At 41.6% G+C, this 23713-nt stretch overlaps 1 protein-coding gene and 1 long non-coding RNA gene across 7 annotated transcripts in view; one reads left to right on the top strand and one right to left on the bottom strand.

Moving 5' to 3' along the window:
* The window catches only part of KIF23 (kinesin family member 23), a 26363-nt gene extending 5478 nt beyond the window's left edge, over window positions 1–20885 (top strand). Inside the window, exons 4-24 of one of the 6 annotated variants that reach the window (XM_045810647.2) lie at window positions 928–1033; window positions 1423–1559; window positions 1769–1878; window positions 2319–2489; window positions 3763–3804; window positions 4529–4641; window positions 4794–4915; window positions 6183–6285; window positions 10283–10362; window positions 10448–10567; window positions 10792–10918; window positions 11252–11410; window positions 12348–12505; window positions 13186–13359; window positions 13649–13828; window positions 14117–14428; window positions 17178–17408; window positions 18281–18363; window positions 18548–18626; window positions 19237–19307; window positions 20346–20885. In XM_045810647.2, coding sequence (XP_045666603.2) covers window positions 928–1033; window positions 1423–1559; window positions 1769–1878; window positions 2319–2489; window positions 3763–3804; window positions 4529–4641; window positions 4794–4915; window positions 6183–6285; window positions 10283–10362; window positions 10448–10567; window positions 10792–10918; window positions 11252–11410; window positions 12348–12505; window positions 13186–13359; window positions 13649–13828; window positions 14117–14428; window positions 17178–17408; window positions 18281–18363; window positions 18548–18626; window positions 19237–19307; window positions 20346–20361 — 2694 coding nt within the window. In that variant the 3' untranslated portion in view covers window positions 20362–20885. The remainder of the gene's footprint in view (window positions 1–927; window positions 1034–1422; window positions 1560–1768; window positions 1879–2318; window positions 2490–3762; window positions 3805–4528; window positions 4642–4793; window positions 4916–6182; window positions 6286–10282; window positions 10363–10447; window positions 10568–10791; window positions 10919–11251; window positions 11411–12347; window positions 12506–13185; window positions 13360–13648; window positions 13829–14116; window positions 14429–17177; window positions 17409–18280; window positions 18364–18547; window positions 18627–19236; window positions 19308–20345) is intronic. The other 5 variants (XM_045810648.2, XM_087856819.1, XM_045810649.2 and 2 more) reach the window with 5 other exon arrangements.
* LOC123800790 (uncharacterized) overlaps window positions 18163–23713 on the bottom strand; it is a 19757-nt gene continuing 14206 nt past the window's right edge. Inside the window, exon 2 of the long non-coding RNA XR_006782018.2 lies at window positions 18163–19685. This is a non-coding gene — a long non-coding RNA (uncharacterized LOC123800790). The remainder of the gene's footprint in view (window positions 19686–23713) is intronic.

Raw genomic sequence — 23713 nt, 5'->3', positions numbered from 1 at the left:
GTAGTGTAGGTTTGAGCACTAATCTGTACGTGTCTCCTTTCGCGGGGACAAAACTGCTAACTGTAAAAACATAAGGGTCACAATAGTGATATCCATACAGGTTGAATTTAAGGACAAGGATATAAAACAGGAAAGGGGGTGCTGCTTGACAAAGGCTATAATCCGTAATAAATTCTAGCGAATGCTCATGTGACAATAACTTAGCACTGACCTTCCGTGAAGCAAAAACTGCAAAATTCAGGAAGGTCACAGAAACAATGACAATGTCTGCAATACAAAAAAACTAAAAAATAACAAAAACAGGAATAATAGAACTCCAGCCTCTGGACAATGAGGACAATTTACTTTACATGAAAATATATTTATATTCCCCAGTCCCCAATCTAATTTCCAAGTAGGAGTTTGGTAATATTTTTGGTAATATAGTTATATAATCATTTTGATAGAGATTTGATAGTTGAAGTATTGATTTTTTTAAAGGTCACAATTAGTTTATTTCACAGAAAAACTCAGATGAGATTCTATTTACAGTTCGTTTGATTTTAAAATGGTACACCAAAACACTTGGTTTTATGCTGCTGTGGCATTTTAGAAGAGCAAGCAGTAAATGAGTATATGGAGTAATGCTTAATGATTGTCACGAGTCTGTGCCTGAGTCATGATAATTCTGATCTTTGTTGTCTAAAATCAGCCTTGGTCTGTGAAGCATTAGTGGACTTAAGACTTCTCCATTCTCCTTATAAGGGGTATAATGGAGTTATAGCATGACTTTTTTAAGGGTTCCAAGTTTAAAGACTTCATGTTTTTTCTTTGTGTGTTTAGATCTTAAATGTTCACTAAGAAACATCTGAATACATTTAAACAGATGTATTTCTAGCTTAGAGTGAAATTCCATTCATATGCTTTTTATTTTTTCCTTCTTCACAGACTCAGTATTCATTTAAACAAGTATTTGGCATTCATACCACCCAGAAGGAGCTCTTTGATGCTGTGGCTAATCCCTTGGTAGATGACCTCATTCATGGCAAAAATGGTACGATTACTAGAGTTTTTGTTATGTTTTCTTTCTTGTCCTCCTCTGAAAAAACTTTGACGCTTATATATTTGGTTATGTTTGGCTTTGAATTCAGATTTCATTTGTTAGAGTGGTATAAAACCTGCTTTTTAAAATTTTTATTTTTATTTAAGTAGGCTCCACCCTGGGTGTGGAGCCCAGTGAGGGGCTTGAACTCACCACCCTGAGATCAAGAGTCAGATGCTTTACCGACTGAACCACCCAGGAGCCCCTACAGCCTGCTTTTTCGAGCTGGCTAATTTTAAACGTTTCTTAACACAGCGAAGAAATACTGAAAGTGGAGACTTTTAAGATATAACCCAGTGTGACTTTCAGTATATAACTACATGTGATTTGCTACCTCACAGGTCTCCTTTTCACATATGGTGTGACAGGAAGCGGGAAAACGCACACGATGACTGGTTCTCCAGGGGAAGGAGGTCTGCTTCCTCGTTGTTTGGACATGATCTTTAACAGTATAGGGTCGTTTCAAGCTAAACGATACGTAAGTGTAATTTTTTTGTGTTGTGACTATTTCACTTGCAGGCATAGGGACCAAGAGACCTGTGGATACAGTAGTTTTAAAGGAAAACTAATACACTGGATACATTTTGAAACCTTAAATATCAAATGCTGCTTCTTTTTTAACTATGTTTCTTATTATTTAAGTCAAATGCTAAAAAATTCATGGTCTGATTTTTACCCCCACTTCAGGTTTTTAAATCTAATGACCGGAATAGCATGGATATACAGTGTGAAGTTGATGCCTTGTTAGAACGGCAGAAAAGAGAAGCCATGCCCAACCCAAAGACTCCCTCTAGCAAGTAAGTGATTATACTCGTATGTGACACTGGCCTGACAGGAACCCTGTCTGGTGGTTTCCTCAGGCCCAGGGAATGATAACATGAAGGGGAGTTGGTCTGACAGTTGACTGTAGTGAGGTCAAAGTTGAGGAATGTTCTTCATTAAGTTTATTTGCTCAGATGCTCTCTGGTTTTGAGCACATGGTCCTTGAATTACTGTTGAGAGAAGGTGCCGCTCTGGGTGGGAGAGGGTATAAAAGCCGGTGCTGTGTACCTAGGAGGACACGGGGTGGGAGGGGGTACTACTGGCCGACCATGAGTACGAATAGGTTGCTTTGTGCATTTCTGCTTGCAGTGACAGGTCATTTAACTTACATCTTTTACTTTCCCCTTGGGATCATTTACTTTTGATACTGACTCAATGTGTAAGAGCAGACTTTCTGGCTTTTTTCTTTTTCCAGACGACAAGTAGACCCAGAGTTTGCAGATATGATAAATGTACAAGAATTTTGCAAAGCAGAAGAGGTTGATGAAGATAGTGTCTATGGCGTATTTGTCTCTTATATTGAAATATATAATAATTACATATATGATCTATTGGAAGAGGTGCCGTTTGATCCCATAAAGCCTAAGTAAGTAGTGAAGAGAGTCTCATGTTAGCTGCTTAACCTTGGGGAAGCCACTTTACCTCAGTGAGCCTTAGTTTTCTCAGTGATGAATGGTGATAATGCTTTTGTTTTCACAATGAGATACAACTTGTATATCATGCGGCTGGTGTTGAATGCATAGTTTCATTCTTAACCAGATAGGCAGCTATATCAGGGAACCAGTGGGTTAATGCATCTAAGGAGAAGACAGACCTGAATACTCATCTTAGACATTACTTTTGAGAACTCCTGGCCTTGGGGCTGTATTTTGAGAAGGACTGTAATTGTGTACGGAAGCGTCCTATGCATGTGGGTTATCTGGGGTTATCCTTCAGGAGCCTACCACTTAGTGTTGGGAGTTTGTAGTCCTATTAACCATCTATGGTTGGTGATCTCTACAGAGCGGAGCCCAAAGCTGTTATTTATACAACTGATACAGATCTGTCATCACTGTTTAACATAAAGTGACATCTGTATCCTCATTCCACCAGACTTAAAAGACAACTCCTTAGATTTCCTTGGGTTTTGTCTGGCTCAGACTGAAGAGCAATTACAGCCTGGCATCACAATCCGTGATTGTGCCAGAGTGGACTCTGGAGTCTCATTTCATATTAGTATTTTGTTCTTGAGTTGACAGTTTTGTTCTTAAGCTAAACGCTTATCCTTAATGCTGTCTTTGTTAGGGTCTCTCAGAACATAAATAATATGAAGACTAACAACATTATTGGAGAAACAGCTGGATATTTAGAAAACCATGAGACTGAGAACGGGTTTAATAAATTACATTAAGCAATTTATAGATTACTTCCTTCTCCATTTGTTTCAGAGTATCAGTTATGTTACCCATTTTCTCACCTGTTGTGATGTCATCGTTGCTACCAATCTGTTTCACTTTTTTGCGCATGTGCCAAGTTTCTGTTTGGTTTGTTCTAAATGAGATTATTTTCAAAAAAGCCTATCTTGGTTTTAGTTTTACAAAAGGAAGACTGACAGATGTGCCTTGCATGCCTTGTCCCCTTTCTGGTAACTCCCTGAATGAACTCACTGCGTGCATATTTGGTACTGAATTCGGATTTAATTGGTTAGGGCAGTGGTTAACCTGCTTTTTTGAGCTGGTTAACTTTAAAGTCTTTTTAAATACGGTGAAGAAATCTTACAAGCAGAGGGTTTTTAAGAGCCGACCCCTCGTGACCGGCACTGCTGTGGACTGAGGCCGGCTGCGGTGGGAACAGTAACTTACACCTTATTCCTTTGGTAGGTGGAACAGCTGCAGCACGCCCATGAGGAACACAGATTTTGTGTATGTGAGGATGTTGGCTCTTCTCTTGAGGAGAAAGGGTGCAGTTATACTAGTGGTTGGCGTCTGTGGCATGTTTGCATGTAGGTGGTTTTTCGCTGGCACTGGGCTGGCTGCTACCTCTGAGCCCCTCCCTGCTGCCTGGGAAGTCTGCCCTGTCCTGAGTGATGGTGGCTGGCACGCATTTCCACCCCCACCGCTCCTGAGACTGAGGCCGAACAGGCGGCACCCTTTCCAGCCTTATCCTACTGTGCAGATCAAAACTTGACCAGCCACTTTGAAAAGACTGCCACTCCTGGTATACACCAAACTCTTTCTGAATTTGTCTTTTGCTGACTCTGATGTGAGAACCAGCTCTCTGTTGATCTTTTAAAATTAGGGAAATGCTAGATTGTGATGCTTAACCTGTGCATGTGATGTTGCTGTAATATTGTTTTGTCCTCTACTTGTTTAGTCAGTGTTTTGTGTGCTTATTAGAATAATAATTAGAGCAAAGCTTCTAGAACAACATAGGTTCCTGTGACCCTGTTACGTAACTAATCCTGACTCTATACCCTTATACTTACCCAAGTGTCCTGTTTTTGGTTTTTTTTGGGGGGAGCTCTTGCCTAGGTCTATTCCCATCATAAGAATCGATGTCATGGGGCCTGGCATTTTAGTCCTAGTCTTAAGCTGAGATATTAGGATCTCACCATTTAGGAGACTGATGTCTTTTTCTTTCTCACAGACCGCCACAATCTAAATTGCTTCGTGAAGATAAGAACCACAACATGTATGTTGCAGGATGTACAGAAGTGGAAGTGAAATCTACTGAGGAGGCTTTTGAAGTTTTCTGGAGAGGTTAGAAACTGAGCTAAAATTAGGAAAATCTGAAAATAAACATAATCCTGAGAGTTGCTACTATAATTTGATGGCAGTACTTTTTAGTGGAAAGCATATAATACTGTAATGACGGAGTTCAGGTTTGATCAATGATGTCTCTGTCATCACAGGCCAGAAAAAGAGACGTATTGCTAACACACATTTGAATCGGGAGTCCAGCCGTTCCCATAGTGTGTTCAACATTAAATTAGTTCAGGCTCCCTTGGACGCGGATGGAGACAATGTCTTACAGGTAAATTTGTTGTAGTGTGTGGAGTTTTTCTTGTTTTAACTGAACCCTTAGTTTTTGGAAGTAGGGTTAAATCAGGTAAGACTGACTGCAATGAAGACTACTGTAGAATTTTTATATGTGGGTGATGACATTTAAAAAGTGTTCCATTGGAGAGTGCAGCTTTGGGAAACTGGCTATTGAATCTGAGAACCTGGAATTTTGCTATGAAAAAGGTTTACAAATCTTTATTAACCTCTTCAATAGAGGAGATAAAATGAGTATGTATGAGTCATTATTTTATCTCTGAAGACTCATTTTGTATGTGGGAATTCTGTTAATGGTTTTAAAATGCCAGTGGTTACCTTTCCAGGGTAGGTACAGTTTAGGAGATGACAATTCTAAATTGTTCTTCTCTTGGCTGATAGGCCAGTAGGGCCCCATCTGCTGATCATCCTTTACTGCTGGGCCTGCCACACTACAAGGCTTATATCAATCAGTAAAAGCATTTGAACCGAACAGGAATCATTTAATAACTTTAAGCTATTAAAGTGTAATTCCATTTGAACCTTATCATGAAGGTTTCCACATGGCATGAGGAGATGGTACGGCAGCGTACTGAAGACCACCGGGATTCGAATTCTGAGTCCTATTAATTTGCTTGCTGTCTGACCTGTTACAAACTCTTTATATGTGAGGATTAAAGCAGGCAATGCATGTAGAGTTCTTAGGCCAGTGTCTTACATACAGTTAGCACTCATAAATGTTAGCCAGTAATGCTTGTAAGTCAAGCCTCCATCTACACTTGCTGTCCTTTGAACACATCTAATATTACAAATCAGTTATGTACCTCTTGCTTTTTATTTCTTATACAACTGGAGTATTATGGAATTTTTCAATCATAAATTTAAGTACCTGGTTATAGAAAAATTTAGGATAGGCCTGTCCTAGACTCACCACTTAGCAGACACAGCCTGAGATCCTATGCGTGAGGCGCTGTGCAGGGTGCTAGAGATGAGAACATTGGTTGAGAGGCAGTTCCTGCTTTCATGGAGCTTAGAGTATAATGTGCAAGACCAGCCAATGGGCAAGTCATTGTCACTACCATGAGTATACTGAGCATATGCTCTTAGCAGACTCTTCCCCAAAACCTGTGTCCTTTGGCCCTACTGTTTTGCATTGTGCAAATGTGATACTCATAAGACTTAATAATTTGTTGACTGGGATACATTTAAAGAACATTGTAAACCAGTTATACCTCATGTTATTGGCATTACGATCTTCCCTTTAGGAAAAGGAACAAATCACTATAAGCCAGTTGTCCCTGGTAGATCTTGCTGGAAGTGAAAGAACGAACCGGACAAAAGCAGAAGGGAACAGATTACGTGAAGCTGGTGAGCACAGCATAGTACTGATTTATTGCTACAACTTCCAAAAACTTGCAATGCCAGTCTGTCATCTGCTTATTGATAGGTGGTTTAAGCATGTCTTCAATTTCGGTAATTTTGAGGCTAGGTTTAGTGGTCATTGCTGTTTTTTTTAGTAATGCTGGTTTGGTATCAGGATGTTACAATACACTGACTTATCACTGAGGGTAAGTGATTAAAATAAATATAAAGCAAGTCATATTCATCTTGTATCTATTGCCAGTAAAGTACTAGATCTTAAAATTAAGTGATTTAACAGTCACTCCAACATTCATACTGGTGAAAATTGGCTGCTGGAGGTGGGAAAAATCTTTGAACACAAAAGCAAATTGGAAGGAAATCTGAGTTTTTTTGTGTTTTGGGTTTTTTAAAATCTTTCATTAGTGTAGCCATTCATGTTATGTTTTACATAATAGCGTTTATGGAGTACGTACTGTGTGCCAGTATTTGAACACTCATTTAGTCTGGGGGTGTGTGAGGGAAAGTTTAGGGGGGGAATTCATGAAGTGGACACTTAAATTGCATGAGCTAAATGGAGGACAGGGTTAAAGTCATCCTTGGCAGAGGAGGGAGCCACTTGTAAACTGAGAGAGTATGGCAGGGTCAAGGTCACTGAGGTGGGAGCGTGTGGGTCGGTGACCCATGACAACTGAGGCAGCAGAGCAACGCAAGGCCGTGATGACTCTTGTCAATCATATTAACAAGTCTGAATTTTGTCCTGAAGGAGTAATGGTGGTTGCCAATTATTAAAAGACTGGTGTGTATCACCGTATTTACTATGCATGGGCTCGATTTCTTGATTCTGACCTTTCAGGATTGTGTCATAACCATTTTTCAGATGAGGAAATGGGTTGGGAGAGGTTATGTAATTTTCCCAAGATTGGAACTTGGGTTTAAACCCAGGTTGGCCGGATTCTCAACACTTTTGTCTCTCTACTCTTCTACACAGCCTCCCCCTTAAAGAAAATGAAGAATTAGTCTTTCAGAAAGATTGTTTTCCTGTGAAGAGAATTAATGTACCGAGGCACGTTCAGAAACATGAAAAGCAGCTGGGAGCCTTTTGCAGTAATTCAGAGGAGGAATCATGTGCCCCGGAGGCAGGGGTGGGAGAGAAGTGAGAGCTAGTTAGGAAGGAAGTCGACCTGCATGTGGAGAGGAGGAGGGGAGGGCAGATCCAAGCTCTGGGCTGAGGAGAGAGCCGTCGAGGTGCAGGTGTAGGCCGTTAAAGAGCTCGTGTTGGAGTGTTCAGCTCATTCCAGTGGAAGCGCCCAGTCACCGGATATACACGCATTTGGAAGGAGCAAGATTTAACTTGAGGTATTTGGGTTTAGGTTTTGCCAACATGGAAGCAACAGGGGAGACTGTTCCTGGAGGACACATGGGAACAGGCTGAGGGCACAGCCTCGAGGAACACATGCTTGAGGTGGTTGATTTAAAGAGCCTAGGAAGGAGAAAGAAAGTGGTAGCCAAGTGAGATGACAAAAACCCTCCCCATTATATATGTGTATATAAGATAGAGACTCTGGGATCCAGACCACAGGAGGAAGGATTCACCTTGATGAAAAGAGGGTTATCTCAGTGGAAGAAAGTAGAGACTTGAGAGTTGTGATGCTTTAGGAAAAAACCAGAAAGTACTAGCAGTGTTGATAACGGATGGGGAACAGGTGGGACAAAAATGAGGGCATGAGCATGGGAAGAAGAGATGGTGGTTGGGCCACAGGTTTCTAGAGGTGGTGTCGTTCCGAGTGATAAAGGTTCGGGGTGCAGGCATGGCTGTGTGGCTCCCGTGGTGAAGAGCGAGAGCCTGACTGGAGTTGAGGGAGTGGGCCCTCTGGCAGCATGCTGGAGTAGTCCTCGTGGACACCAGAATGACCCAGGAGCCGGCGTGTGGGGGAACATGCAAGGGCGGCAGCTAGGGACTAGGAGAATGTTGCTGGCCTCCTCCGCTCACCATCCTTATAAAATGTCGGGCTTCAGAAAACAAGCAATTTGCACTCAGGCTGCAGGGGGAGCACTCTCCTGATAGCAGAGGGTAAGCTTACAGGGCTTTGCCCCATGGCTGCATGGACACTTCACGGAATATCCCTGAGTGAATGACATAAAATACATAGGACTGCAAAGGAAACGGATTAGATTGAAATGTGTGTGTTTTTAGAAGTTTTTTATTTGAGGGAGAAAGAGCACATGAGCAGAGGGAAGCAGAAGGAGAGGGAGAAGCAGACTCCCCACTGATCAGGGAGCCCGATGTGGGGCTCGATCCCAGGACCCTGAGATCATGACTTCAGCTGAAGTCAGACACTTAAGTGATTGAACCACCCAGGCACAACCCCCCCCCCACACTTTTAAAGTAAGTTCCATGCCCAGTGTGGAGCCCAAGGCAGGGCTTGAACTCATGACCTTGAGATCAAGACCTGAGCTGCTATCAAGAGGTGGATGCCTAGGGTGCCTGGGTGGCTCAGTTGGTTCAGTGTCTGACTCTTGGTTTCAGCTCAGGTCATGATCTCCTGGTCATGAGATCGAGCCACATGTTGGGGCCCACACTCAGCAGGGGGTCTGCTTGAGATTCTCTCCCTCTCCCTTTGCCCCTCACCCCGCTTGTGCTCTAAAATAAATCAATCTTAAAAAAAAAAAAAGTCTGGTGGCTGACTGACTGAGTCACCCAGGCACCCCCCCCCAAATATTCTTAAGGCATTTGTCATTACAGTAATTTACATGCTTCTTTATTAATGCCTTAATTAAAGATGCACTAGTAGGTCTTATAACTACATAATTTCAAAGTAGTAATGAGCATAAATATCTTGATCAGCAATAAACCATAATGTGCTGTAAAATTACCTATGATTTGCACTGACAAAAATCACAGGTACCACTAATATTTTTGGTCTACATTCATAATTAAAAGGCACTGCTAAATTTCAGAAGTCAAGAAAAAATAAAGGTGTAATTTATTTCCCATCCAAGTATGCAGACTTCCTGAAATGTACCCATGGACACCATGGACCCCAGGTTTAGAAACCCTGGCACTTAGAGAGAGATGGGTAGAGCTCTCTGACAGGTGTGAGGATGTAGGGAAGTCTGTTCAGAGGAATGGGTTCCAGAGAGCACAGTGGAAGCAGGAAGGATACCGGGAGTAGGGGTTAAGGAAGAGGAATCGTGAATCATGGGACATTATAGAGGCGCAGATGAGCTCTGTGTTTTGAGAGGTGACCAAAGATGAGAGCACGGTGGGAGTTAGCGGATACATTTGGAGGTCTCCACAAGTGAGATCTCCTGCATTACTTGATGAATCTGTCAGGCTTGCCTTGGCTCAGAAATCCAAACAGGAGTGGTCAGAAGTAACAGCTATGTTGCCTTAGTAATCCTTGTTTGGGGGTGCCTGGCTGGCTCAGTAGAGCATGGGACTCTTGACCTCAGGGTTGTGAATTCGAGCCCCACATTGGGTGTAGAGATTACTTAAAAATAATAAAATCTTAAAAAAAAAAAAAAAAGGAATCCTTGTTTGGATGTGGAGGGGACAGACTCCGCTGGATCCTAACACACATGACAGTTGGAAACAGGAGCCCCTCTGGGTGCTGGGGGCACTTCAGTGCTGATGAAGCCTGAAATGGTCATGTTTTTGAGATAATATTTTAATATGAGGATATTAAACATCTTCATCTAATATACTCTTTCATAGAATTTAAGATTTGGAAGAAACTTTATGGGCCGTCGAATATATAATGTTGCATTCCATGGGCAGTCCTTTTGATAGAATCCCTGAAGGATGGTGTTCAGCCCCCTCCTAAAACACTGCTATTAAAATAGTCCTGAAATACTGCAAGGACAGCGCCTCAGACTGAGCCACTGAAACCTGTTATTTGTAATTTCCATACGGTATTTCTACGCGGTGGGGATTTTATAGGCGGACAGACCATTGTAACTACTCTCTTGTTTCACATGTCTTCTGTCTGTATTTTCCTGTCAGGTAACATTAATCAGTCATTAATGACGCTAAGAACATGTATGGAGGTCCTGAGAGAGAACCAAATGTACGGAACTAACAAAGTAAGCAACAGCCTGTCATCATTTGTACAGCTTCGTTCGTGTGCAGTTTTGTGCCTCACATATTTGGGTTTGAATGTATTTACAGATGGTTCCATACCGAGATTCAAAGTTAACCCATCTGTTCAAGAACTACTTTGATGGGGAAGGTAAAGTACGCATGATCGTGTGTGTGAATCCGAAGGCTGAAGATTATGAAGAGAGCCTGGTAATTCTGATGTATTTAGCTTATAAAGTCTCAAAGTTCCTATGGAGAAAACAACTATTTGGATGTGAAGAATGACATTTTAAATATTTTTAAGACTGTTGATACAGGACCATTAGTTACAGAAAAGAACTAATGACCAATTTATTGTTTAAGTAATTTGTGAAGGACTCGAATATGCTGATTTGTAAAAACAAAAACCCCCTCCGATGTGTTTTGTATCTTAGCAAGTCATGAGATTTGCAGAAGTGACCCAAGAAGTTGAAGTGGCAAGACCAGTGGACAAGGCAATATGTGGTTTGACGCCTGGAAGGAGATACAGAAACCAGGCTCGGGGAGGTCCGGTCGGAGATGGTATGATTTGGTGTCACATCGTGTGCACGCTGACGTCTCTCAGTCTCTCTTAAGATCGATTTCATATTAGAGAACTACTAACTCCCCTTCAAGAACCAAGTGCAAAAAAAAAAAAAAAAAAACCAAAGTATAAATGAGTTTTCTTTTGTTACATACTATAACTTTCCCCCCCCCTTTTCCTTTTTTTATAACTCATTTTTAAGGAAGTATGACTGGCAACTCAAGAAAGTACATGGCTCACTGAACTGGGGGGTCTAATCACAAGTGTTCACCTTGTTTAAATAAGCTTTCTCTCCTGTGTAACTTTTTATAATTTTTTATAATTCAACGCAGAACCACTGGTTACAGAAGTGGTTTTACAGAGTTTCCCACCTCTGCCGTCCTGTGAACTTCTGGATGTCAATGACGAGCAAACTCTTCCCAGGCTGATCGAGGCGTTAGAGAAACGACACCACCTACGGCAGATGATGATCGATGAGTTTCACAAACAAGGTAAGGGCCAAACGCGGTCTGCGATCATTGCCCCTCCAGAAATTTGCAATGAGTCGGAGTTCTGTGGTGGGGCAGATCTCTGAGGAAGGGTTAGCTGTTTCTGCACTTTGTAGTGCTCAAGGCGTTGTTCAATTAGACTGACAAGGAACTTTCCCCACAGCTCGTAAAACAGAAGAAACAGGTGGGTGTGTATTCTCTCCCTTTTTTAAACCTACAGTGAAGGACATGAAGGAATAATAGCTACCTTGGTTTTCGTTCCTACTACTTACTTGCAAGGCACTTCATAAGTATTACATTTTAATAACTGTCTTTGGGCAAATGACTTCATCTTCCATTTCTTGGTTTCCCTATCTGCAAAATGAGGATTTTAACTGTTCTTACCTCAGAGGGTGTTGTGGGAGTGAGATAATATGTGAGAATCACGTAGAACAGTGAACAGCCTGGTACGTACAAGTGCCCAGTGAGTAGGTCTACGATTTTTAATCATTGATTCATTTGAATCAGCAGAGAAAGGTGTGAGATGAGTGGTAGCTATATCCCCATTTTGAAAGGAGGAAATGTGCTCAGAAAAATTAAGTAACTTGCCCAAGTGCCATAATTCGTAATTGCTATACCAGGGACTTCAAGTCGGATCCAGTGGATCCTAAATCTGCTGTTATTTCTGTGTTTGCACTTGTTCTGAAGCAAGTTCCTTACCCGTACGGGCTGACAAGGGAATGCCAGAGTGCAACATGAAAGACTCCGTGTTTTTCAGTAAAAACCAGCTTCTAGGACTCTCTCCTGTAGATCTGGGAACCAGACTCCTGACTCCCTTCTCAACCTCTGCTGCAGACTAACGCTCACGACTTGCCTGAGTAGCTAATACCGGTTCACACAAGCCGGTTGCACTGGCTATTTTGGGATTGGAGTAAACTTGGCCTGCATGCTTCTGTTTCAGCTGTTACGTTTAAAGCATTGTTGCAAGAGTTCGACAGTGCCGTTTTAAATAAAGAAAACTACATTCAAGGAAAATTAAATGAAAAAGAAAAGGTGATCTCCGGACAGAAATTGGAAATAGAACGCCTGGAGAAGAAAAACAAAACTTTAGAGTATAAGGTTTGTTTTGGCATGATTCCGTGGATGTGTGTGCTGGCCGGTCGGCACTGCTCTCTGTCTGACCTGGCTCTCGGCCTCCTGGCCTTCCACCGCTTACTGAGGGAGAGACACTACCGGGTTCCTTACTAATCTCCACCTCACCCCAGAAGAGGAAATGTGAGTGAAGGGCTTTAGAGGGGTAATATACTCTTTAATTTTCTGAGTTAGACTTTGGCAATTGGCGAGAATGTTCTTGGACCAAACAAGTGAGTTTCTAGAGGCCTTTCATGAGTTTAGCTCTGGTTATGGCTTGCTTTTTGACTTAGGACTCTAGGTTCTCTTATTTGTAGAGTATCATTTAGGGGGTACCCATTCATTCTAGACAGAAGCTCATCTCAACCAATACAGTGTTCTCTCTTCTGAAAACAGCCTAAAAACAAAATTCAGGTCTAATTTTAGGGGAAAATCATTTTCACAAGAAGTCCCGGAAAGCTTTCTCTTCTCTGTGAGGATCTTGTTTAGAAGTTCTCACTTCTGGGCACAGAGGTAGGAATTCAGATGACACCGTAGAGGGAACCGCTCTCTCCATGATTTTTCTTTCCACAACTATGCCTGCATGAGCACATCACGAGAGCGGTTAGTTCACAGCTACACGCAGTGTTCACAAGCCAGATCCTGAGCAGAACGGTCTGCCTTCCCAGATTGAGATTTTAGAGAAGACAACTACTATCTATGAAGAAGATAAGCGCACTCTGCAACAGGAACTTGAGACTCAGAACCAGAAACTTCAGCGGCAGTTTTCTGACAAACGCAGACTGGAAGCCAGGCTACAAGGCATGGTGACGGAAACGACCATGAAGTGGGAGAAAGAATGCGTGAGTGTCCCCTGCGGGGCTTACCTCCGGGACGGTGACCGACTTCCACCCGTGGTGTTCTGAATCCGTGTTCTGAGGCCTAGGGTTTTGGTGGCAGCGGCAGCAGGAGCTACTGTTCGGTCCATCCTGTTTCCTTTCTCTGCCCTTAAAACACGTGACCAGTGAGCCGGCACGACAATGTGTGCTTGCTCTGGGAGGACGATCATTCTTAGGAAACGAGGTGGCTGGGTGGTCTGGGCTGTCCGCCTGGTGTGACTGAATTAGACGTGTGTCCCTGTCGCTAACCTAGGAGCGCCGGGTGGCAGCCAAGCAGCTGGAGATGCAAAATAAACTCTGGGTCAAAGATGAGAAGCTGAAACAACTGAAGGCTATTGTCACTGAACCCAAAGCTGAAAAGCCAGAGAGACCCTCTCGGGAGCGGGACCAGGAAAAAGTCCCTCAAAGAGCTGTCTCCCCATCACCAGTACCTGTAAGTTTCTCGTCCGTCGCTGGGTAGTCACTTGCATTAGAGAACATTTGTTCAGATGAGGCAACTTTCTAGGGCGCTCCCTTTGTTGTTTTATATTATTGTATTTCTCCAACTTCTCTATGTAAATAGTTCTAAATTCAGCAGAAACACAAATTTAGTGCAAATTCAGAATAAAACATTGAATAACTCCGTAAAAATAATTCTAACGTGCTAAAATGATAGAAAAGCAGTGAATTGTTTCTGTCGGTGTTTCAGTCTTGCTCATTAATTTCTCTTCCATTTTTTTAGCTTTCTAGTAACTATCTTGCTCAGCTTCCCGCCGGCCAGCAGCTCCTGAGCCAGCCGCAGCTACATAGGCGCTCTAACTCTTGCAGCAGCATTTCTGTAGCTTCCTGTATTTCGGAATGGGAGCAGAAAATTCCTCCGTACAACACACCTGCCCATGTCACCTCTATTGCAAGGCGTAGGCAGCAGGAGCCAGGACAAAGTAAAACTTGTGTCGTGTCAGACAGAAGGCGAGGGACGTACTGGCCGGAAGGCAGGGAGGTGGTTCCCACACTCAGAAATGAGGTAGAGCTAGAAGAGGACCTCTGCTGCAGGGTCAGTGCCAGCGCTCTCTCAAAGCGTCGTAGCCCTAGCGTCGGGGTTTGGTGGGGGCTTTTGTGACTCGATTTGTTCAGAAAGTTCAACGGAAAGATGGACGAGCTCCAAATATAAACAAGGTCTAATTTTTCTGATATTTTGAAAAAATCGCCCTGAAACTGAGGCCTAGCTCTTCGTCTGAAAAAGCCATTAACACATCTGGCCACAGGGGACCACCAGCGACCGTGGGTCACTGGGGCGCGTCCCAGAGTAATCCGGGCTTCTCATTTGCATAAGCTAATGAGCAGCCGCAAAATCAGTGTCTCAGAGCACATCTTCCATTCTTTTCTTTGTTTTCCTTCCTCAAATTTTTTGCTGCTTTTGAACTTTTATTTTTAAAATTGTTTCCTCAAACTTATTTTGAAAAGTTTCACACTCAAAAGTTGAAAGAATAGTACAGACAGTATCCTCCTTTCCCCTTACCTAGATTTACCAATTGTCATTTATATAATCATTTTTTCCTTGAACTTCTGAAAGAAAGTCCGTCCCTACACTTTGTGACATTCCATCCTACTAAGGACATTGTCCAGTATAAACAGTCTTTAGCAAACCTAAGAAAGTTAACATTAACTGAATAAATATCCTCTATTTTTAATCTATGATCCTAACAGAGTGAATGCCCGACATGTGGTTGTTATGTGTCTTCAATCTCTTTTAATATAAAAGAGTCCCCCCGCCACACATTTTTTTTTTTTTAATTTTCATGACATTGACTGTTTTTGAATAGTCCAGGCCTGTTGTTTTGTAACTACTGAAGGTTTGCATGTCCAGTAAATTGCTTTTAATCTCAAGACCTTTATCTCAACTTATAAGGGCTCGGCCTCAGTCAAGGGTGTTTAAAGAAATTCATGTTTAAGTCTTCTTCTTAAGGATTAAGGTAAAGTTTTTCCTTTGACTCTGAATAAACGGACCAAGTTAATACTGTGGATTTATATTTAGTAAAATCTTACTGTAGCTCTTTTAGAATTTGTTTTTTACAAATTAATCTAATACTATTTTGCTTTTAGATTTTCTTGTATAATTTAGGGTACAGATAAGCTTCATTTAGATGGCCTGCACTCCTGCTTTTTAAGGGATAGTGATGAATTGCAAGGTATTTGCCAAGACAACAGATGATTCTAAAGCCTAAGTTCTTTACTTTGCAAATTTTGCTTGAAACCTTTTTAGGGAGCAAATTATGGTGACTGGGCTTTCTGATCAACTCTAATAAATCCCCTTTATTTTTCATGAAAGTTTACAGAGTGAATACTACTCAAGGCCTGCTTATGCCTGGTCATCATTAATGTGGTATCTAATTTGGATCTTAGATATTTAAGAGGATTTACTAGAGACCCTTTAACTTCTCACTTGAAATCAAATCTCTTTAGAAGTGCAGCAAAGTTAAGGCTAGTCTATGCATTGAGGTTTATTGGCCAAAAATTGTCAGGTGGGCTGAATTTATACTGCAGTGAGAAAGAAGTTGTAAATATCTTTGATTCCATAAATGATAGTAGATTGTAACAATTATCTTTCTGAAGCTAGTTTCTTAATGTATTTATTGCTAAATGTGTTCAGGAGAACGATCACCTTTGCTAAATGGTAGGCCATGAGAGCCTGACTTTCTTTGTTCAACATCAGGCCACTTTAAGAACGGAAGGTTTCCTGGGTTGCTGGAGGCGTGGGCATCTTTCACGGCCAGCTCTGTCACCCAGGTTCTGCAGGAGCAATGACTTACCACTAGCACTTCAGCTGTTGCTTGCGATTACATAAGGGAAATGATTCAGTTCTCCAGACAGGCATTTTAAAGTTGGGATCTTTGTACGTGACCAGCTTGGAAGGATTTGGCCTGTGACAGACTGTTTCATTAGCTTTCAGTTATACAAATAGGAGACGTTTGAAGCAATGAGTTGTCTTTGGAACTATGTCCTGTACGTGAAATACTTTTTCTTAGACTGGATGTGCTAAATTTAACTTTCCCAGATTTACATGATAGTTGACTGGAAGCAACTAATTTTTTATTGTATGATTGATTTGAGACTGATTTGATCCTACATTTTTAGTTTGGTTCTTGGAATCTTCATGAAATGTTTGATAGTTGGTATGTTTTAGCCGTTATTGTGTTTGAACTTGTCATGAAGTTCTATTTGAGATTTTAAGATCTCAAAGTAGTCAGAAGTACTTCATTTATATTCTCAATCATTTTATACATATGGTTCTTATTATACCTTATGTTAACATTTTGTCCATTAGTTTTTACTTATTTATTATCTTTGTATACAGAGTGTTTTCTCTTTTGTTTAGAGGTCTGTGGCCATGTTTAGGGCTTTTATTGACCTTATTTGAAGTTTTTAACATAGTTGTGGACCTGACAGATTCCCTAACAATAGCAGGCACAACGGCCTTGACAGAGAATGTAAAATGAATTCTCCTGAATACCACCTACACAGGAAAGCCTAGCGGCATAACCAGAACTTCCAGTTCTGTTGAAAGGGAAGCTCCCTGGTAGAATGTATAATAGACAAGTGGTATTCAAAGATGTTTATTGGTTTTGTGGTTAAATACAAAGAGAACATTTACATTATCTGAACATATTTAGCTTTTGGAAAAGGTTCGTGGGTTTGTTTTGATACTGTCATCAACTAATGTAGCCCAACCTGCTGCACTTCTAATACCCTTAAATTAATTCTGGGTTATGCTTGTTTCTTGATTCCTCTTTCAACCTGATCAGAACGCACCACCAGTTCGTCTCCGCCACAGACGATCTCGCTCTGCAGGGGACAGATGGGTAGATCATAAGCCTGCCTCTAACGTGCAAACTGAAACAGTCATGCAGCCACATGTCCCTCATGCCATCACAGTATCTGTTGCAAATGAAAAGGCACTAGCTAAGTGTGAGAAGTACATGCTGACCCACCAGGAACTAGCCTCCGATGGGGAGATTGAAACTAAACTAATCAAGGTAAAAACAAACTGACACAGGACGAAAAACATACAGAAAGTCAACTTCGCAAAAAACCACTAACTTTTCTGTTCCTTTGATGACACACAGGCAGTGTCAACAAAGATAAATGGGTGTTGGTACCACCTTTTTGTTTGTTCGTTAGAAAACTAAAGGAACTGCTCAGGCTGTAAATCTGCTAAACTTAAGGACTCAATCAGCTGCTCTCTAGGGAATGAGGCTCAGATTCTCGGGATTCTGTTCGAGCGACTCCAGATCTAGCATGTGCTTGTACAGTTAGTTTTACTAACAGTTACTTCAAAGTAAACCCAAAGAACTCTTACCATTTGTCAGTTCCAGATAAAAAGCCCACGTTAAAATGTGACTTATCAAAATTTCTCATTATTGAGCTACCCAGAGCCCTCTCCCTTCCCTCGCCTGTAGAAAATTTGTCCTTTGATCAGAGAGTCAATGAATAATCACGGAAGTAAAAGCCAACCGGAAAAAGTTTAGAGGATGGTTCTTAATTACAGCCAGAGTCATCAATAAGACTATAACATGAGGGGGTGGTGCACCCAGAGGAAAGTATAATGCCTTAGAACATTTAGAAATTTCTGGTAGATTTCTTAATCGTTGGTGCAGTCTTTAAATTATAGATTGAACAAAAAGGAGTATTATTTTTTGCAATTTAAGAATGTTACTGATTATATTGCGTTGGACTTCCTTGGTTAGAGAATTTCTGAAGTATTTTAATAGCACAGTCTGAAGCACCATCTGGTTTTGTGAATAGGACTTTATTACTGTTTCATGGAGAATCTTAAGTTCAGTTTGAATTACATGTTTATCATTCAGGTATATCAAAGCATAACGCTGACCTTTTCTCTCGGCTTCAGGGTGATGTTTATAAAACAAGAGGTGGTGGACAATCTGTTCAGTTTACGGATATTGAGACTTTAAAACAAGAATCGCCAACTGGGTGAGTGATCCTCGGATGTCTCTCTTCAGAGGGCTGTAGTTTTCTTAGCTGCTTATTCTTGCAGAACACAACATCCTCTAAGAGGTAGCATTATCGGAAGGAGTGCAGTGATATCCCAGTTCTAGTATTTTTCCTGTTCTTAGATGCAGAAATAATTGTTGCATCTTCTTGCCCCTTTTTCCAGTCGAAAACGAAGATCTTCCACAGCGGCACCTGCCCCACCAGATGGCACAGAGTCTGAATGGACTGATGTAGAAACCAGGGTAGGCGTAAAAATTAAATATTTGTCTGCTTCATAGAAGTTAGGGGCAACCTATTTTAACCCCCCGGCTCCGGCTTTTCCTGCTCTCGGAAGCAGCTGAGGTCTGACCTCACATCGCCAGTGCAGCCTGTAGGCCCATTCTCCGCAAACCTGCCAAGGTTCTCACGTTTGTTTGGGTCTGCTCCTACTGGAGCGCTCTGGTTCAAGGTCCCTGTTTGCAGTGGAGAGGGACAGGGCCTGAGAATCGAGTCAGAGCGCATCACTGTAGAGTAACAATTCACATCAACTTGATGGGAGTCCTCACAGAAGCACAGGTTCCCAGGGAACTGTTACTGTTACTCTGAAAGAGCACAGGAAGGGCAGGCCAAGCGCTGGCCCTGGGCGCTAACCTTCCCAAGGAAATTACCTGCACACCCTAGAGACCCTTCCAGCTCACCATCTTTGTGGCCTATGTCAAATAAACCGCACGCGCCTGGCACTTTAACATAGGTGTCTGTGCTGTACTAGAAAGCAATGTGGGACTCCACCGCGGTTGAACCATCTGAGCAGAACTGAGTTTGTAGACTGTAGAAAGAGGAGCTAATCTTTCCCTCTTCTGTAATTTTCCTCAGTGTTCTGTGGCTGTGGAGATGAGAGCAGGATCTCAGCTGGGACCGGGATATCAGCATCACGCACAACCCAAGTGAGTCCTGACTAACTGGGCCTTTCTGTGTGTTCTCCCTCCTCCAGTATTTCCACTATCACCCCTTCTCCGTACTCTCCACTTTGACTGAAGAGGACGTTTGTGGTTTTTGTTTACCCCTGGGAATATGTGGGCTCCCTAGCAGACTGCCGCAGCAGGGCTGAGAACCTCCGAGGGCTTGGTGGGAGCAGTAACAGGAGGTGACGGAAGATTGCTCACGCTCGGTCCCACTTTGCTAGGGCTCCTAAAGCTCTCTGAGGTGGGCTGAGAGCCCCTGTAAGGCGGGAGGCGGGAGGCTTTAGTCAGGGATGACAGCTCTTCGTGTAATTCACTCTTTCCGAACTTGCCTGTTGGTCTCATTATAGCGGTAAGTGTTCACTAGAATAAAATGGAACAGTGGCATTTATGGTTGGGGAAGGAATCACACTTTTCCTTCTATGAAGCACATACCTAAGGGTCTGGTCTATTCTTTTTCCATATTAGTAAAACCCCTTTTCAAATGTTTACCTATATAAGTCTTCCTGTCCATTTTTTTTTTTTTTTAGGAAGATGGGCAGAGGGAGAGGGAGAGAGAGAATCTTTTTTTTTTTTTTTAAAGATTTTATTTATTTATTTGACAGAGATAGAGACAGCCAGCGAGAGAGGGAACACAAGCAGGGGGAGTGGGAGAGGAAGAAGCAGGCTCATAGCAGAGGAGCCTGATGTGGGGCTCGATCCCATAACGCCGGGATCACGTCCTGAGCCGAAGGCAGACGCTTAACCGCTGTGGCACCCAGGCATCCCCTTCGTGTCCATTTTTAATACACGTATTCCTTAGGCAAGTTGGAAAATCACTGCAATAGGATGAAGGCAGGAATCCTGCTTTTTAAACTTAACACTGGATACACATATCTTATAACTGTTACTTGCTTTCTCAGGATTTGAACTGTCTCAGGATAAAACCTGAGTTCTCGTGAAGCCTCTCCTAGGAGATCCAATTGCTATGAATGTGTCACTGATTCCAAAAGTCAATACTAAATGCTGGTTTTCACGTTTTAGGCGCAAGAAACCGTAACCTGACAGTCTTGGTGATGTCTCCAAAGCCATGCCAGGAATCTTCTCACAGCTCTGTTGAGTATCACAGACCTCAGAGACCTCATACACTGGTGCAGATCAGAGATCCCCCTATGGCTCCAAAGATATCTAGGATTCAGCACACTCTTTATATTCTCTGCCTTGCCATATGAACTTTTTAATAATGCTATTGTTTTGTATATTTCTTGTATACTTAATAACTAATTCCCACAAGTGTTTTGTCCTGGGTGATTAAGGAAAAATATATGTAGATCACACTTTATTTGTGTGTGTGACTTTTCCTGCTCTTGTCTGAATACTTCTTAAGGTTTTATAAACAAAACAAATGCTGCTATAGATTAGCTTGCAAGAATGCACTTTAGACATATTTGACAATTCAAACTTTCAAAATAAGGATGTCAGTAACTGGCCAATACTAAAGCCATTTTAGGAAGTTGTTTTGAATTTTGTGTATATATATATATATATCCACTTTCTGACCTTTAGATATGCGAAAAGATTGAAATAAACACTAAGAAATACAAAGATGTGTGACCGTCATTTAACACATCCTCTAGTGTCACGCCTTGCACTGAGCTGATGCGCTTTTGTTTCTCTCCTGTTGGGGCTACCTGTTTGAAAGCACACAAAGGAACAGCTTCAAAACAGGGTACCTCTCCTGCCCAGGGACCCATTTCTTCCCACAGCACAGCTTTGAGGAGGGACCTCCTTGATGGGGAGAGGGAGAGGGAAGGGGAACACGCAGGACCATCAAAGGACACTGAAGGATCCCTGGGTCGGCTGTGGGATCTCAGCAGGAGGTCCGCACAAGGCCCTGTGGGAGTACCCTGTTCCACGTTCCCCTACCAGCCTGTCGGCAACCACAAAGCACGGTGCCTACGCGTGCCCTCACCGCATTCCTCTGTTGCCGGCTTTGGGACTGGCTGCTTTTACATGCGGGCCCGAGAGTGCCGCTCCAGAACCAGCTCAGGTGAGGAGAAGCCAAAAACCTGAGCTACTGCACCACCTTCTGGGAAACAAAAGAAAGGTCTGCAATCCCCGATCTGTCGAACTGTAACAAAGTCAACAACCAAGTGAGCTATTTCAGCGCAATAGCAGAGGTACATTTAATCAAGCACGATAAAAAATCACGGTAATGCGGTATCACAAAAAAAATTCTCCAGCAACTGAACCCAAAGGTGCAAAATATTGTGATTTAACTGACAATTCAAAATAGCTATTATAAAGAAATTTGATGAGCTTATAAGAAAACTCACGGGATTCAATTTAGGAATAAAATTACTGAATAGGAGGTGTTTTTTTTACCAAGGAGTTTGAAATTTTTAAAAAGAACCAGACAAATTCTAGAGTTGACGAATTCAGTGAATGAGACGAAGAAATGCATTACAGAGCCTAGGAAATAGGGCAGATCAGATTGAAGAAGGAATTAGTGATTTGGAGGATAGGAATTTAGAAATGACCCAGGAGAGAAGAGCTAAGATTTAAAAAAAAGAAACTGAAGAAACCCTCCAAGAGCTCTCACATACGATGAGAAAATATAATAGTCTGCCAGAAGGAGAAGGGAAAAAGGGAGCAGAGAGTGTATACAGGGAAACACAACAGAACTTCCCAAACCTAGGGAAGGAACTGGAGAAGTCCAAGAAGCTAACAGAATACTCTATTATCTCAATGCAAAAAGATGATCTCCCAGACACATTATAATGAAATTTTTTTTTTAAAGGCACCCAGGGACCAAAGAAAGTAACCTACAAAGGAACCTCCATTAGTTTATTGGCGGGTTTCTCAGAAATTCTACAGACCAGGAGGGAGTGGAACGACCCATTCAAAGTGCTGAAAAATAAAAACTGCTAGCCCTGAACACTTTATCTGGCAAAGATATGCTTCAAATATGAAGGAGAAATACAGGCTTTCCCTACAAACACTGAGGGAGTTCACCACTAGACCTGCCTTGCAAGAAATACTGAAAGGAGTTCTCCAAGCTGAAATGGAAAGATGCTAATTAGTGACAAAAAAGCATATGAAATAACTTACACTCTGGACAGGGGTGAAAAACTTTTAGAAAACTGTATATTGGAATGATGTGTTAGCCACTTTATTATAATATATAATATAATATAATATAATAAATTAAATATAATAATATAAAGGAGTCCATAAAAAGGACTCCTTACATGTTTTAGGTAAGCCACATGGTAATCACAAAACAAAAATCTAGAGAAAAGTCATAAAACATAAAACAAGGGAGACTGAGCAAATCATCATGGAAAATCACGTTATAAAGGAAGACAGAAACATTGGGAAAAAGAAACAACCAGAAAGCTAAATATAAGAGGCAGTAGTATTAAGTCCTTCAGATCAATAATCACTCAATATAAATGGATTGAATTCATCACTCAAAAGGCACAGAGTAGCTTGATGGATAAAAACAAGACCCAACCATATGCTGCCTATAGGAAACTCATTTCAACTTTCAAGATACACACAGGATCAAAGTGAAGGAATTAAGAGAATATTCCAAGCAAGCAGAAACCAAATGAAAGCAGGAGTAGCTTTACTTATATCAGACAAAATAGAGGTCAAGCCTAAAAACAAAAAGAGAAAGAACGTCATAATGATAAAACAGTCCATAATGATAAAACGGGAAGACAGAACAATAGGATGTACGCACCCAACGTTGCATCACCAAAATTTATTAAGCAAATACTAACAGATCTAAAGGGAGAAACAGACAACAATACAGTAATAGTAGGGGACTTCAGTACTCCACTGTCAGCAACGAACAAATCATCCAGGTAGAAAATCAACAAAAAAACTAAACTGAACCACAGAACAAAGTAACTTAACAGACGTATCAGAGCAGTCTATCCAACAGAGACAGAATACACATTCCTCTTCAGTGCACATGAAATCTTTTCCAGGACAGATCACATGATAGGGCATAAAACAAATCCCAGCAAATTTAAGACTGAAACCACATCAACTATCTTTTCTGACCATAATGGTATCAAACTAGGAATCAACAAGAGGGAGACTGGAAAACTTACAAATATGTGGAAACTATACAACATGCTTTTGAATAACCAATGTGTCAAAGAAGAAATCAAAAGGAAATAAAAAATGACCTTGAAACAAATGAAAAATGGAAATACAGCATACCAAATCTTACAGGATGCTGTAAAAGCAGTTCTGAAAGTTTATAGCAATAAATGCACATGTTAAGGAATTAGAAAAAATCACAGATAACCTTTCCCCCCGATGAACAGGAAAAACAAGCCCAAAGTTAGCAGAAGGAAGGAAATTATAAAGATCAGAGTAGAAACAAATGAAACGGG

This window comes from Ursus americanus, chromosome 28 (genome assembly GCF_024610735.1).
Source record: "Ursus americanus isolate L20-20 chromosome 28, mUrsAme1.1.p, whole genome shotgun sequence".
Classification (NCBI taxonomy): domain Eukaryota; kingdom Metazoa; phylum Chordata; class Mammalia; order Carnivora; family Ursidae; genus Ursus; species Ursus americanus.
This window is presented reverse-complemented; position numbering and strand designations above follow the sequence as displayed.